The 17,682-nt window shown below is 41.4% G+C and overlaps 1 protein-coding gene across 2 annotated transcripts in view; it reads right to left on the bottom strand.

Moving 5' to 3' along the window:
- ARHGAP24 (Rho GTPase activating protein 24) overlaps nucleotides 1–17,682 on the bottom strand; it is a 434,125-nt gene that overhangs the window by 255,184 nt on the left and 161,259 nt on the right. For both annotated transcript variants that reach the window (XM_087962827.1, XM_087962828.1), the window contains exon 3: nucleotides 7,486–7,573. In XM_087962827.1, coding sequence (XP_087818953.1) covers nucleotides 7,486–7,573 — 88 coding nt within the window. The remainder of the gene's footprint in view (nucleotides 1–7,485; nucleotides 7,574–17,682) is intronic.

Genomic DNA, 17,682 nt, shown 5'->3' with positions numbered 1-17,682 from the left:
ATCTTAGTTTTTGCATTTTAAAAATGGAATGGATAGAACATAAAATGTAATCCATCTCTGGACAATCAACTTACAATCACAACTGAACCCAACATTTCTGTTGTTAAGTGAGACATTTCTTAAGTGAGTTTTGCTCCATTTTGCAACCTTTCTTATGATAGTTGTTAAGTGAATGTGGCTTCCCCATTGACTTTGCTCATCAGAAGGTCGTAAAAGGGGATCACATGACACCAGGACACTGCAACCACCATAAATATGAATGAGTTGCCATGTGTCTGAATTTTGATTACGTTATCATAAGGTTGCTGCAACAATTGCATCTGTGAAAAATGGTCATCATTAATTTTTTTCAGTGCTGTTGTAACTTTGAACAGTCAGTAAATGAACTATTGTAAGTCAAGGACTATCTTTATAGGATTTCATTGCACTCTTTACATCCTTTGATATCAATAAATTCAATTATACGAGTGACCTAAGACCACTGATTTCAGTGGGATTGAAACAGAGATTTTATATTTCTACAGCTCAACCATCAGTTTAAAAACCTAAGTTTTGATACAATGAATGCCTTGAAACTCAGAGACATTAACATGTATAGGAAGTAAAATGTGCATCTATATTCATGGGGGGAAAGACAAAATAATTTATACTGCTAATTAAAAATGTAAATCCAATACAATTCTATATACATATTTCAGTGTATCAGAACAACTGCATTCATTTTTTTGCCAGATTTTTTTTTTTACTCCCAGATTCAGAATTCAAATATCATGCAACACCCACTTGCATTCTCCAAATAATTTAAATGTATTGCCAATAAAGAAACCAGAAAGAAAGAGATGTTTTGGATACTGGCCACAGATTTGACACACAAACACAAGTTTGTTCCCAGCTATTTTAGAATGATAAGAGAAACACAGTTGTATACATAATGCAAACTTAACAGACTTGGAGAAAAAGCCAATTTCAGTATTCAACAAAAGCAATATATTGTGATATATTGGTTAATCTGAAGTCTTTGTTTCTATATGCAGCACAGTGAAATTCTAATGCACTCATATTTGAGGGTCTGCAATTGCGTTTCTTCTCACTCCCCCATTTCTCTGAACAGCTATAGCCAGGGGTGGGATTCGACCGATTCAGCATGGTTTGTGTGAACCGGTAGCTCCGAAGATCAGCTGTGAGAGACCTGGTTCACTCCAACGATCAGCTGTTGGGCCTGACTCTAGTCCATGCTTTATTTCTGGGTTTTCCAGCTCAGCTGATTCACGTAACACAGCAGATTGCCGCACATCAGCTGTTTTACACACAGGGCTTGCAGCAGAAGGTGAGTTGCAAATGTTGCACGTGCGCTCACCGAACCGGTTGTTACACTGGTCGAATCCCACCCCTAGCTATGGCATATTGCTACAGGTAATCCTGAACTTACTACCAGTCACTGAGTGACTATCAAGCACAGGAAATCAGGAGTCCAGGCAGTACAAATGAATATAGGTTTATTTTATGCTAATGCTATCTACAAGAATTTGAATGACTAATGGTCAAAGCAAATTGGCAGTAGATAAGAATCAAGAGAATTCAAGGTGAGCTGGACTTAGATCTCTTATGAGTGTGAAGGGACTTGAGACTAATAACGTGTTTGACCTTTCCCTTGGACTCAGACAGCTCATTTCCTACAGTGACTGTTAGAATTACAATGGACTTTTCCACAACTACTTATGATCGAGATTCAACATTTTAATGGCTGTCCTACCCCTCCCAGTCATGTGATCTCATGTTGGATGCTCAACAACTGGCCTGCATTTAAATTATGTGACCATGATTTATGACACCAGAGCCGTGGTGGCGCAATGGTTAGAATGCACGCTACTTCTGCTGACTGCTGGCTGCCTGTAGTCTGGCAGTTCAATTCTCACCAGGCTCAAGTTGACTCAACTTTCCATCCTTCCGAAGTGGGTAAAATGAGGATCCAGATTGTTGGCGGAAATATGCTGACTCTGTAAACTGCTTAGAGAGGTCTGTAAAGCACTGTGAAGCAGTGTATAAGTCTAAATGCTATTGCTATTGCTTTTGACAAATACCAGAATTTACTTCTGTTTTCCAGGAATAATATGCCCATTTCAGACTGTATTGTAACCATTGCGCCACCACTGCTCTTATAATTTCAATCCAACCCTCCCCTCAAAAAAATCCTGGAAAGATGGGAGATAACTAGTTAGTTTCCATTGGGTCAAAAAAAAAAGCCAAAAATAATAATATCATTGTATTCATTTCAATAAAACATGTGAAACAGTAAAAAGCAACGAACTAAATACAGTGAACCAACAATTAAATTAGGTGGTACATACAGTCCCACACACTCTAGCTGTGTTTACGTTTTGTGCAAAGTCAGTTTGGTTTAAGTATGGTTTACTGAGTGAGCTGTGATTATTATGTTCCCATATCACACTACGACATAAATCATAGTTGAGGTAAATCATTTTACCTCAAGTTTACATAAACAAAACTTGATAGCTAAGCATGACTGGTGAATGTCATGGAACTTAATTGATTTGCAGTGCGTTGGATTTCTACAGTGATACGTAATCAATTAAATGGAAGGAAATATAAACCAGCATTTTAATATCTCAAATGTGATTTTTTCCCCCGAAAAGAACTAATCCTTTCATCCCCTCTACCACCACCATCCAGTCAGAACTGATGAAGCTTCTTGCATGAGAAGCAAAATGTCTTCTTCTTCAAGGATTTTTTCTTCTTCAAGGGGGAAAAAAACCCACCTTTGAGACAACCATGGCCTGAATGACTGAGAATTTCCATATATGTTCAACATGTTAGTAATGCCATTTGTATCAGTTTCCAATCCTTCAGGAAAAGATGATTAAAAACACTCTTTCCATCTCTAATTCAAAGCATGCATTCTTGGGCATTGCACTCGCACATAGAAAGTTATGTAATCTGTATGCCAACGTAGATGTGGGTGGAGAAAGTCTAATAAGGCCAAGTGTTTATATCTATTCTTCAGGAAAACAATAACCAAACCCCGCTGACTAAATTCTGTGTCCTTCAGCTGCATCCATTAACATTTAGCCATGGATTCCATTGTAAATCAGCCCATGCTGGTCCATATTGCATTGCGAAAATATTTTCATGCCTCAAATGTCTTGCTTTTTAAATCTGGAGAGAGAGAAATCTCTGCATTATTATGTGTTGCATGAGTATTTGCCAAGATTAATCCTTGCATATAAACAAAACAACAAATAGGGCGGGTGTTACAGAAGTCAGAATTTTATTCCCACTTGATAAATTCAGTGGGGCCAAGGCTGCATTGCTAATTACAGGAAGCTAAATCTTGCTAAACTCAATGAACATAAACTGTGTTAAATAATTGCCTGGCAATTGAGGTACTCTCTTGTAATTAACTTAAATTTGCAATGCGGTGGAGGTGGGTTTTTTTTTTTAAGATGGGGTGAAACTATAGGCATTAGGGTGCTTGCCAGCAGATGGAGCAATACCATGGCAAAAACAATTGGCAGGAAATGGGTTGAAACACACCAGTTGATTCTCTACTGCACCTTTTCAGGATTCTCCCTGAATATTAATTTTCTAGAGAATGTGCAGAACTGTCCTACCAAAACTGGAATTAAAAGTTACAAATACAGCATGTTCAATATTTGCCAAATTTTCTCCCTATCTCAGAAGTAAAATACTTTCTCATTTCATGTCTATGGAGATTTCTCAGTCCTCCAGGTCATGGTTGTCCTAAAGGTGCTTTTTTTCAAGAGGCAACTGGGCTTTTTGGTTTTTCTTTGAAGAGGTTTCACTTCTCATCCAAGAAGCTTCTTCAGTTCTCAAAGATGCTTCTTGGATGAGAAGCGAAATGTCTTCGAACAAAAACCAGAAAGTCCAGTTGCCTCTTGAAAAAGCATCTTTGAGTTTCTCATTTCATCTACTCCTGGAAGTTTGTGAATTGTTTCCCGTAAGTTGTATGTTGCAATGAGGACATATCAGGCAAGGTCAACTGAAGCATCCTAGAGAACCAGATTTAAGATGATCTTCTAGGGTCACCAGAAAGCAAAAAAGAAATATAGTTTTCTGCATCTCTGAGACACCATTTATGGTTAACCAAATGATCTGCAGTCCAAATAGCCCCAGTAGCTCCGTTCCTCCTAAGAAGCAGTGATTCCAGAAAGTCAGAAATTCATATATCCTTAGCAATCTCTTCCAACTCAATTCTTAGCAAAAGAAAAAAAAAAAAACCCTGTTTTTCTTCTTCATAGTATTCTGCCCAAGGAAGGTACTAACTTTTTTTTTTACAAACAAAGCCCTCTGCCATGGACTGATCTGCTAATAGTAACTCTGCAAAGAAAATGAATTTCTCGTGACCTAGAAGAGGAATCCCCAATGTTTTGTGCTAGTGGGCACCACTCATGTAAATCATCTTGCAAATGATTGTTAGGGTTCTTATTTATCAGTAGTGGGATTCAATTTTTTTTACTACTCTGTGGGCATGGCTTGGTGGGTATGACATGGTTTGGTGGGCGTGGCAGGGAAAGAATACTGTATAATCTCCATTCCCTCCCCACTCCTGGGGGAAGGTTACTGCAAAATCCCCATCCCTCCCCCACCCCACTAACCTGCTTTCCAGCTCTGGTCTCCTGTGCAGGGCAACAAAAGAAGACCCAGCCAATCAGGGACTTGGAAGACAGAAAATAGATGGGGGCTGGGCCGGTCACAGGTGGTATTTGCCAGTTCTCCAAACTACTCAAACTTTCTGCTATCGGTTCTCCGAACTACTCAAAATTTCCATTACCTGTTCTTCAGAACTGATCAGGACCTGCTGAATACCACTTATTCACAAAATGTGAAAATTGCTGTAGCAGCAGGTGCATAACGAAGTGCAGAGCACTGATTTATCAGAATGCAACCCACCAAACATTGGATTCTCATCTCTTGAAAGATGAGAATAACTTCTGCTTATGGTTGACCTGTTTTCAGTCAGGTGAGCTTGCTATCAAAACAAAGTTCAAGGCTCCAATCACCTTTCATTCTAATTTTATGTTGGGTTAACTAGAGGTCAAGAAGCATCCTTGACAATAAAGTTGAATCTGCTTGTGGGGCGGGGGGAGGTCAGAGAGCTTATGGGCACTAAAGGAATTGTCTGCAAGCATATTTATGTTGCTGGGTGCCATAGGGAGGAACTAAGGACCAGTAACCGTTAAAGGACAGCAAAAAGTTTTTGCAGAACAGAAAGAAGAATATGAAAAATTGTATTTCCCTGCTGAGCATTAAAAATGAGAAAAAGCCTGCATTACTTGAGATGAATGGGAACAATTTCTTTACTGTCTTATTGTTCTTTTGTTCCTTCAATTTTTATAGGCTGCTTTCCTTCTAGACCAATAGATCTGCCAAAGATAGTGAGAAAATCCTCTTTTCTACAAATTGCCAGTGTGCAAAGCCACAGGGAAATGTGTAGAACAAAAATAAAGTACTTAGGTATTCTTACTACCTTGCAAACATTTGAATTCTTGTTGCAGGAGGCATGGCATTGATTCTGGTGAATGAATACATGAATATGGATTGTGCCATAGACCCTGAGAAAGCTGCTGAGAAAGCAGAGGGCACTCATGTGCATGTGCAAAATTCCATTTGCACGAATGGAGCTATGCACATGTGCCCTCCACTCACATGCGTGGAGGTACAATCACGACCATAAGAGCCTTCTGCTCGCATGAGAGAAGCATCATGTGCAAACAGAAGGGCACACCACTCATGTGAGTGGAGCTTTGTGTGTTCATGCTTCCCCGATGCTCGCGCAAGTGGACCTTTGCCCACGCATTGCTTGCGCAGCCAGGGGTGGGATGCTGACAGTATAAAAACTGGTTCAATGATCGCGTGCCTGATGCACATTGCACGCGTATGAACAGCAATGCAAAAATCCTTGCCTGCTATGTTCCTTCAGGGCAGTAACACAGCTGAGGAGCAGTAATCCGCTCTTCCACGCTGATCAGCTGGGATGATAAAGGTCAGTACAGCACAGGTGTGCGGGCCCACATGATCATTGGAGCAAACCAGTTTGCTCCCAGCTGATCTTCGGAGCTAGGGGTTCACCTGAACTGGTCTGAAGTGGCAGAACCCCACCCCGGTGCATTGCCCAGTTTGAAACAGACCATGGTCCAGTAGTGAGGAGTTGGGGGACCCCTGCTTTACACCATCCTTGGTTTCAGTTTATTAATTTTCATCTGTCTTTCTTCCCTGGGTCATCAATCCTGAAAAATCACTGTGTATTGATCAACAGTTTGCTTCAAGATATTGTCTAATCATGTCACGTTAAGCCTTTCAAGTGATCTGTGTGTTTACTTGGTGCTAAATCCTGGAGGCCGCCTAGATTAGTCCTTGTAGTCCTCTTGGAAGGATTTCAGAAGTGGTGTGCCATTGCCTGCTTCCTAGGGCTGAGAAAGAATGACTGGCCCAAAGACACCTAGCTGGCTTCATGACTAGGATAGAACTAGAACTCCCAATTTCCGGGTTTCTAGTCTGGTGTCTTAACCACTACACTAAACTAGGTCTCTTCTATTTATTTACTGATGAGAAATGACACATTACAAAAACAGTACACAGTTCTAAACACAAGCACAAATAAAATACTAACCTTTAAAGAGTGTTGCTTTTTAATTTTGAAGTTTTTTAAAAGTTTTTAAAGAAACCAGGCCGCTATGTTTGTTCTGACCAAGGCGTCACAAAATCACGAAACAGACTCCTTGTCCCGACAAAACCCCTTTTTATTTCATTAATGTGAATTCCTATCATTTACATCCAGCAAAGTCCCAGCAAACCGTCTTTCAAGGGTAAATTGCAACTACAGACTTTATCAGGCGTGGAGAGTTGCCAGGCCGATAGCTTCCAAGCACAACGCTGTGCGAGGAAATACTTGGCAAGGAGTTTCTGTGAGTCACGAACTTAGATACACGAATCTTCACATTAATTAAATGAATTAATTGTGTCCTGCAAACATCACTCCCCTTTCACTCCTATTTACTCCCTATGGGATGGGCCTTTACTCCCGAGTCAACCCTCGTTCTTTAACTTTACCCTTCTCCTGGCAGATCTGTGCATGCACACATCAGAAACAGGCTCCAGCTGTTCTTCTTCCCCACTGATCTCTGACTCCGAAGGCAGCTGATAACTGATGGGTGGCCCTGGCCCCGTCTCTGCCTCCAATGCAGAGCCCTCATCAGAGCCTTCCCCAGACTCCAGGACTGGCCTATGTTCCTCCCCAACCTCCTCACTGTCCGAATCTGCTGGCCACTGGTGGGCCACAACAATGTTATCAGTAACACAATTGTTATAAAAAATTTCTGAAATCCCTTTTATAACATGTATAAAAACAAATTATTAATATTCTTCAATCTATAAGCAAGAACATGACATAGACATTAGGCAATCAGCAAACACCATAAAAGATTCACAGTGAATAAAGAAACTTACCTGGAATCACTTCAAAAAGGAACTTTCCTGGGTTTTCATCGCTGGAAGGATGCTCCATCACACGATTTCCAGGTAAGAATATGGTACCCTTAAATATAAAATTAGGGGAAAGGACAAGATGAAATTTTTAGATAAAAGGAGAAAACAGTCTAGTTCAGAGGCATCAAACTCAATTTCATTGAGAGCCACTTTAGGGTTGTGTTTGATCTCAGGGGGCCGAGGAGAGTGATATGGCCAGGAGGGGCATGGACCGCTTTACATCACTCACTGAGGCTCCGTTTTCGGCCGTGATAGCCTCCTGCAGCCCTCTACCAGCAAAAACTGAGCCCAGGTGATCCCCGTGTGGCCCTCCCGCTCTCCGTTTTTGCTGGCAGAGGCACCATGGGCCGGTCCTTCACTGTTTCCAGGGCAGGCCTGCAGGTCAGATATAAGCACCCTGTGGGTCAGATGTGGCCTTGAGTTTGACACCCCTGGTCTAGTTGGATCATTAGGGACACACTCCCCGCCAACCAGGTCTCAAGTAAGATCATTCATTATGGTAGGACAAGGAACACTTTCTCTTTCCTCTTAAGAAAAAGAACAGATAAAAAGCTTCTTGTGAAGGCACTTTGTAGCTTTTCTCCCTATCTCAAAAGTCATGTGAGGGTTGGAGACTGGACAGTAATTGTCAGATCCAGGAAGACCTCTTTCAACACTGCTGCTATCATTCTATCCCAAAAGGTGACAACCTTCTGGATACAGATTGTCATGCTTCCTCCAGGCAAGAATTAGGAGGTGACAGAGGTCATTCCAGAAAGCACTGAGAGCGTTCCAACCTAGAAGTAAGGAGAAATGTTCTGACAGTGCAGAACAATTAATCAATGGAATAGTTTGCCTCTCAGAATTGTGGGTGCTCCATCACTGAAGGTTTTCAAAAATAAATTGGATCATAAATTGGATCCTGGATTTGACCAGGATGGTAGAAAATCTCCTGCCTTGAGCAGGGGATTGGGCCAGAAGACCTATTGATCATATGTTCTATTTTCTCTAAGAGGTGCAGTGGTTAGAATACAGATCCTGACTGGCTCAAGGTTGACTCGGCCTTCCATCCTTCCGAGGTGGGTAAAATGAGGACCCAGATTATTGGGGGCAATAGGCTGACTCTGTAAAACCACTAAGAGAGGGCTGTGAAGCACTGTGAAGCAGTATATTAGTCTAAGTGCTATTGCTACTCCAGTGGTTCGATCCCAGCTCTGTGAGAGGGAGTGAGCTCCTGTCGCTCGATCCCTGGCTTCTGCTCACACATAATTTCAAAAGCATGCAATATTGTGAGTAAATAAAGGGGTACTTAGAGTGGCCTGTAAAGCACCGTGAAGCAGTGTATAAGTCTAAGTGCTATTGCTGAATGCTATTTCATAGTACTCTGCAGATCAAAATCCATCTCAGATAATACGGCAACAGGATGCTGTAGCACTGGATTCAGCCTAGTTCCAACAGAGGGACCAGGTGCAAAATCTACTTGATGACACACCCACCCTGAAAAACCCACAAAGGCTCCCAAAAGCCCCCTAACTTCCCCCCCACACAAAAGTATTGCCAGTGATATACTACTAATAAAAACCAAATGCAACTTACAATGAAATTGATTTGGCTTGAACCCTATTTGCTGTCTCAGTTCACAGTTCATGTTTAACCATGGTTTTTGGCAAGACAGCAGTAGCCATTGGTTTATCCATGTTTATCCAAAAATGTCAAACTCACGGTTTGTCCTCTCTTACGTATAACTCTTAAACAAGTGTAGCTGAAACTTTAATATACAAATTACATCCAGCCAACAATCCCCTTCTACGGCCAGTCCTCCATCATACTTTTGATTTTCAGAGTTGACAAAAATCTCAATTGGTGTTAAGGAGATCAAATTATGATTCACGGTTATTAGCTCTGTGCACAGTCTCTGGCAGAAATGGAGAGAGAGACAGAAATGGAGAGAGAGAGAGAGAGACAGAGAGAGAGAGGGACAGACAGACAGACAAACAGACAGAGGCAGAGAGACAGAAGCAGAGAGAGACAGAGGCAGAGAGAGAGAGAGAGAGAGAGAGGGAGGGAGGGAGGGAGGGAGGGAGAGGCTCTTTCAGGAATGCATGAAGAAGAAGTTTAATATTTAAAGTCCACACTTAGTAGAACTATGCAGTGGTTATGTTTCCCTATAAATACAGCTGAAACTGAATCTGAGGCTCCATCTTGTTTGCTGATGATCGATTGGAGACTTCTGCTTTCTCTGCCATCTGCAGGCCTGGGGCACGCAGAGTATAGATTTTCATTTTGACATCATTATTAGACGTATTTTTCCAGCAAACATAGAACGAGGCAATAGAACCTGCATTGAGCGGAAGAAATATTTCTCTGCTTTGATATTCCAAGTATCCAATTACTTGATTCCTTATCTTTCTCCTCCCCCAGAATTAATGTTTGTATTACAGACATAAGTATGCTTTTTCCTTCCTTCCTTCTTTCTTTCTTTCTTATTTTCTTTCTTTATCTCTCTCTCTCTTTCCTCCTTCCTTCCTTCCTTCCTTCCTTCCTTTTGTTCCATAACAGCATCACAGAATAGAGTGGCAGATCAGTGATGGTTATGTCTACCTTTATGCCTTAAGATGGTAACTGAGATTAATTGAACAGGCTGGGCAGCTGCCATGGATGAATTATCCTATTACTTTCTGAATGCTTTTTGAAGCAGACAATTCTTTTGTTTCTATGGCAGTTTAGAATCTTTCATATTAATGTGAAAGTTCACATGATTGCTATTTGCAATTTTCTTTAACACACAAATATATAAGGGAAACTGGCAAGCACATTTTCCTTACATATTCCTTATCCATCCTATGCATGTCTTTTTGTGTATGCATTTCCTTTATGAACGTGTTTTTATATGCATCTTTAATGGAGAACTGTCTAAAAACCAGAGAGAATTTGGAGGAAAAAAATAGTTAAAATGAGGAGCAAAAAATTCACTTCTCTCCCTTACACCTGGCTTAGTAAAGCCAAACTTCTTCTATCTTCAGCATTATAATATTCAGTTGCAGGCCTGAATTTTTATTTATTTATTGGAGGTAGATTTCAAACAAAACTAGAGACACATTTTTTCTAAATCCGTTTATCTTACCCTGTCTCTTCTAATTACTTTATCTTTCCATTATCAGCCCAAGCTGTCTTTATTTTTAGGTTCCACAAACTTTTACACATTGCCACTCAATTCTAATCTTTAAAATAAATGTATCTGTCTGGAATGGAATCTGAATTAAGGTAGGTGTCTCTGTGGAGGGAGGGATTTACAGCACGGACATATTTGGGTAAGAACTAGTAAAATGTTCACCCGTGAGACCACGCTTGAACAGAAGAAGAAGATAAGCACAGGTGGTGTTGATGGAGCTTGAAACAAAGTCTACAAAGCAATGGATGGCTTAATTAGTTGGATGAATATAGATCAGGGGTCTCCAACCTTGGCAACTTTAAGACTTGTGGACTTTAACTCCCAGAATTCCTCAGCCAGCAAAGCTGGGAGTTGGAGTCCACACCCCTAAAAGTTGCTAAGGTTGGAGACCCCTGATTTGTAGATGACAAATAATGACAAATAAACACTTAGGAATGTCTCTGAGAGAGTGGAAGGTTGATGTGGACTTTGGATGGCTTGTCAAGGACCACAGTGAAAAAGTAGATGTTATTAAGACCAACACTAGTTCTGAAAAAGAGTCCCGATACGTTATGTGACGCTGCCATGACGATGAGAGTTTGACACCCCTGGTCTAAGGAGAACCTTCAGCCTCTGCCCTTTAAAACCCTCCCCAATCTTTCAAACATTAGAACAATATTTTTGCCTCCATCATCCTTGGAGCTCTCAGGAGCCACGAAAGAGATACTGGCACCCACTTTGTCACTCTGTCTTACGCCATAAATATTCGTTTGCAAAGCAGAACTGCTAGGTTTACCCTATTTTACTTATTTTATTATTAAATTTCTATGCCCCCCATCTCTCCAATGGAGGTATCTTTGATTTGGGCCTGTAACAGAGGCTGACTATTACTGTCATAAGTCATATGTCCTAAAATAATTACCCATGTGGCCGATCCAATTTTATGAGCTTTTAGCGGTAGACTTAAAGCAAATGTTCTGGTTGTTAAGCGAATACCACAGTCTTGAAGTGGACCTATTGTGTGTTGAGCATTTTTGCTGAACACCAGAAATAAATGCCGGTTTTTAGCAACAATGTTGTAATGTGACCGATGCGGCAAACTGTCATAAGTGTAGGTCAGTTGCTGAGTGCCCAAAATGTAGTCATTGATTGTGGGTGGTGGGACAGCTATTGGAACAATCCAGAACTGGATTGTAAGTATCTTTTGAGGGGGGGCTGTATTGGAACTTTGAATGGTCACTAAGTAAGCAGTCGTAAGTTGAGGACTACCTGTAGGCCAAAATCAAATAAACTACTTTATGGCTTAGCCTGATATCTGAACCTAGCCTTGTGCAACATTTTATACATATTTAGGTTCTATATGTAAGACAGAGCTGAGCTATGTGTGAAATTTGCTATCTTTAGGATGTTGTGATGTGGTTTGTAACCAAAATACACCCACTCTGGGCCAAATATGAAATCCAGATCTTGCATTCGGGAAAAGACAAGATGAAGCAAAAAAGAAAGAAACTTTCATCTATTCCCAGTTTTGTGGGTAGTACGGAAAAATGACACTCAAGAACGATATCTCTAATAGATGCCCCATACGCAGGTGTGAGCTGCTGGGGGTTCGCAGGGGTTCAGGATAGTGGTGTGATTCAATTTTTTTTACTTTTTTACCTGTTCTGTGGTTTACGCCTCAGTTTACGTGGCTTAGCTTAGTGGGCGTGGCTTGGTGAGTGTGGCAGGGGAAGGATATACTGTAAAATCTCCATTCTCTCCCCACCCCACTAACCTGCTTTCCAGCTCCATTCTCCTGTGCAGGGCAACAAAAGAAGACACAGCCAATCAGCTGGGACTCGGGAGGCAGAGAAGAGATGGAGGCGGGGCCAGTCAGAGGTGGGATTTGCCAGTTCTCCGAACTACTCAAAATTTCCGCTACTGGTTCTCCAGAACTGGTCAGAACCTGCTGAATACCACCTCTGGTTTGGGAGAGCCCCTAGCTAAGATTCTGCACACAACCCTCAAATCCCACTCCTAGCTGGCCCTGCCTGCCCCGCCCGTCCCAGGAGTCCCCACGTGGCCCATTTTGGATGCAGGTAAGTGCAGGGTATGCGCGGAGGCCCCCTTTTTTGCTCAAGGGCAAAAAACGGGCCTCCCAGAAGTTCGGGAAGGTCAGAGATGCCATTTTCTGCTTCCACAAAGCCTCCGGAACCCGGGGAGGGCCATGGTGCAGGAGGCTGACTAGGCCACGCCTACCATGGCCACGCCCACCCAGCAACTGGGCAGAGAACCCATTGCTGAAATTTTGAAGCCCAGCCCTGCCCATCTACATAAAGGTTTTCACTGGCTCTGAGGATAAAATTAGACAGTCAGTCTAATGAATCATTAACGCTTCCAATGAAGTATCAGCTATTACACTTGCATTACAATGTTGCTCCCTATTAATTAATAGTTACTGATTTTTAAAATATTCTCCATGCATTGTTTTGACTTCTGCTTTCACCATCAATCACATACAGTATTAATCCCCAACGAAGCTTCAACCTCTCTCGTTCAATTGCGCCGCAGTTGCTCATGGTAACTGAAAAATGCACCAAGGCATCATCTCCTTCTCAAAAGTCTTTCTTTCCCTTTTAAGAAAGGTAAACAAACCAGAGTTTATTCCACAGCGATTTGGTGGTTTGAGCTGAAAACAAATAATTAAAAAAAAAACCTGAACTCTCACCACCAACGTATCAGGATATAAGGTTCTCAGTATAGGAAGTCCTTGACTTACGACCACAATTGAGCCTCAAATATCTGTGGCTGAGTGAGACAGTGGTTAAGTGAGTTTTGCCCCATTTTACAACTTTTCTTGCCACCGCTGTTAAGTGAATTGCCGCACTGGTTTAAGTTAGCAGCACAGCTGTTGAATGAATCTGGCTTCCCCGTTGACTTTGCTGGACGGAGAGTCGCCATAAGGGATCACATATATCCCGGAACACTGCAACAGTCATAAATATGGGCCAATTGCCAAGCGTTCAAATTTGGATCGCATGATCATGGGGAAGCGACGATGCTTGTGTGAAAAACAATCATGTCACTTTTTTCAGCGCCCTTGTAACTTCAAAGGGTCACTAAACAAACGTTTGTAAGTTGAGGGCTGCCTGTACATGTGATAAAACAGCTAATGAAAAGCTAAAGAGGGAAGGAAAATGGATAGCATGTAAAACTCCCCACTCTTGAAAAAAATGGAATGGAATGGAATGGAATAGGATAGGATAGGATAGGATAGGATAGGATAGGATAGGATAGGATAGGATAGGATAGAGAGTAGAATAGAAAATAGAATAGAATAAGAGAAATAGGATAGGATAGGATAGGATAGGATAGGATAGGATAGGATAGAGAGTAGAATAGAAAATAGAATAGAATAAGATAAATAGGATAGGATAGGATAGGATAGGATAGGATAGGATAGGATAGGATAGGATAGGAAAGGAAAGGATAGAGAGTAGAATAGAAAATAGAATAGAATAAGAGAAATAGAATAGGATAGGATAGGATAGGATAGGAAAGGTTAGGATAGGAAAGGATAGGAAAGGATGGAGAGTAGAATAGAAAATAGAATAGAATAAGAGAAATAGAATAGGATAGGATAAGATAGGATAGGATAGGATAGGATAGGGGGTAGAATAGAAAATAGAATAGAATAGAATAGAATAGAATAGAATAGAATAGAATAGAATAGAATAGAATAGAAAATATGGAATAGAATAGAATAGAATAGAATAGAATAGAATAGAATAGAATAGAATAGAATAGAATAGAATAGAATAGAATAGAATAAGAGAATCGAATAGAACAGAACAGAACAGAATACAATAGAATAGTAGAATAGAATAGAATAGGATAGGATAGGATAGGATAGGATAGGATAGGATAGGATAGGATAGGATAGGATAGGATAGGATAGGAGTAGAATAGAATAGAATAGTTGGAAGGTCTTCTAGTCCAGTGGTGGGTTTCCAAATTTTTTCCTACCGGTTCTATCATGAGAAGGCGCTTTGTACCTGCATGGGCAGCACTCAAAAACCACCCTTTGTGTCAGCACCAGTGAGGTGAACTGTTTTTTAGCTCAGGTGAGGCGCAGCAACCTGCTCTGCCACATGAATCAGCTGAGCTAAAAAACAAGGGAAATACAGGACAGGAAAGGGCGGGTGCAAGTGGGCGGGCCCAGCCAGAGGTGGTATTTGCCGGTTCTCCAAACTACTCATAATTTCCACTACTGGTATGCCAAAACTGGTCCAAATCGGCTGAATACCACCTCTGTTCTAGTCCAACCCCCTGCTCAGGCAGGAAACACTATACCCGTGATGGCGAACTTATGACACACGTGCCACAGGTGGCATGCAAAGCCATTTGTGCTGCCACGCGAGCTGCAGGCAAACTTACCTCACTGGGCATGCGCGTGACTCACAACTGATTTTTGGCCATTTTTTTCCGACAATACTGGAAGTGATGAAACGGGGCTAGTTTTCGGCCTGCAAAGCCTGCAGAAGCCTTCCTCAAACCTTTGGGATGCCAAAAAAGGCCTCAAACTGGCCAAAAATCAGCTGTGAGGTGCAGTGCAGGTAAGGGGGCGGCGGGGTTGGGGATGACATGTGCATGTGCAGAGGGTGTTGGGGGGCACTCATTGCCTTCTGGGTGCTGGCATGCGAGTGCGAACTTGCAAGCGCGACACACAATTTTTTGGCACAGGAGCCCAAAAAGGTTAGTCACCACTGCACTATCCCATTTCAGACAAATGGTTGTCCAATCTCTTCTTAAAAACTTCCAGTGTTGGAGCTTCTGGAGGCAAGTGGTTCCACTGATTAATTGTTCTCACAGTCAGGAAATTTCTCCATAGTTCTAGGTTGCTTCTCTCCCTGATTAGTTTCCACCCATTGCTTCTTGTCCTGCCCTCAGTGGCTTTGGAGAATAGCTGGACTCCCTCTTCTTTGTCACAGCCCCTAAGATATTGGAACGCTGCTATCATGTCACCCCTGATCCTTCTTTTCATTAAATGGAACTAAGGAAGTTGACTAGGCTCAAGGCCAGCTGTTTCATAATAATCAGACGATTGTTAAGCAAGGATCCGTTCCAATGCAATATTATTTTCTAATGTGTTCCTGACAGCACTTTGGATCTTCTCAGGCTATGAGGGAGATTTTCTGTTTGGCAGAAATTCTTTGGAAAAGCCCTTGAGCTTGGCAGCCTGCCCACTGTTTTGTAAACTTTTAGTAGATCTAATAAAGTTATTATCTGCTCCCCCATGAACAAGGCTGGTTTTTCTTTTTTCAGGCTTTTACTTTTTTGCGTCCTTTCAAATAAGCGGTGACTCCTGGAAAGTGCTTGGAAAAGTTTCCTGCGATTTTCTTGCCAAGATTTCAGAAATGTTCTGCTCTTGCCTTCTTCCTAGGGCTGAGAGAGTGTGACCGGCCCACAGTCAGCCAGTTGGCTTTGTGTCTGTGGCAGGACTAGAAACATGGGTCACCCAGTTTCTAGCCTGGTGCCTTAACCACTATACCAAACTGCCTCTCTTTTCCATGACTAGAAAACCTGAATTGTGTATACCACCGTAGTTCAAATGATCTTCAGAAGAAACTGTTAATATTTTAATGGTAGAAGCATCTCTAATGTAATCCCTGCATCTCTAAACTGAAATGACACGGTCCATCATTTTCATTTTGTGTATGGCATCTATAGAGGTTATGTAATCACTGATGTACAAATTTAGTTTAAAGAAAGCATCAGCAGAGAGAGAGAGAGAGAGAGAGAGAGAGAGAGAGAGAGAGAGAGAGAGAGAGATGATAGATAGATAGATAGATAGATAGATAGATAGATAGATAGATAGATAGATAGATAGATAGATAGATAGATTAATGAGAACAATTAACAGTGAGGACAATTAACCACCTTGTCTCCAGAAATCATGGGCGCTCCATTACTGGAGGTTTTTAAGAAGACCCTGGAAAGTCATTTGTTCGAGATGGTATAGGTTCTCCTGCTTGAGCAGGGGGTTGGACTAGAAGACCTCCAAGGTCCCTTTCAGCTCTACTCTACTCTACTCTACTCTACTCTACTCTACTCTACTCTACTCTACTCTACTCTACTCTACTTTCTATTCTATGATCTATCTGCCCTTGCCTCTCTCTCGTATGTGGACAATAGAATATAGGAGATAAAATATTAAATTAAGATGAAACCATAATAGCATCACCATAATATGGAGCCATAGAATTGCAATGGGATGGATGTTGTAATTCAATGTCTAAAGAAGCTAACCATCTAACAGCTTCTGATGTGGCTGTGATAAGATCATCCCAGGTGCCTTGAAATTTCCTGAGGAGATATTCTTGAACTAGGCAGAGTCCAGATACAGAAGGACTATAGAGATTCTTAGGACAGTAATCTTAGAAAGCCCACAGACTTAAAATGGAAGATTCTGCATAAACCACTTTGAGTTGGTGCTTCAAAGGAAACAATAACAGCTGTTGTAGTATCAAATCTCTTTTCCCCCCTTGCAGAGCCTCTTCCAATTAATTCTCTCCATATTTAAGACAACGCTCTTACTACATTTCACACACAGTTAGCATCTGAAATCAGTTGACTTTGTGAGAAAGATGACTGGTTCTGGGGGGGAAATGTCCTTGAAACACTTCAGTTTAGAGAGTAGATGTTGGGCCATCACTTCATGTTGTGGTAAATTATTCCTTGCTAAATTTGCCTTGCATTCAAAGAAGCCAGCTAAAAGAAAAGCAGAAGCCCAGATTAATATATCTATAATCTAGATTTAGGAATCAATGCTTGGGGATTAAACCAAAAGAAATGGAATTAATTAAGTTTAAGACTTTTACCTGAAGTATGTAATAATCCAGTCAACCTTTGTTCACCACATGGGAAATTTCTAGCCCTCCCTCAAATGAAATTTATATCTTCCTTGTTGAGAGTTTCTGTAGGCATCTGCTTGAAGTTCCTCCCAAACCCCTGTCCCTGATAGAATGATGGGTTTGGTAGTGTTTTGT

The sequence above is a fragment of the Notechis scutatus genome, chromosome 4 (genome assembly GCF_049901735.1).
Source record: "Notechis scutatus isolate UNSWTSFEM ecotype Mainland chromosome 4, rNotScu1.2, whole genome shotgun sequence".
In the NCBI taxonomy this organism is placed as follows: domain Eukaryota; kingdom Metazoa; phylum Chordata; class Lepidosauria; order Squamata; family Elapidae; genus Notechis; species Notechis scutatus.
This window is presented reverse-complemented; position numbering and strand designations above follow the sequence as displayed.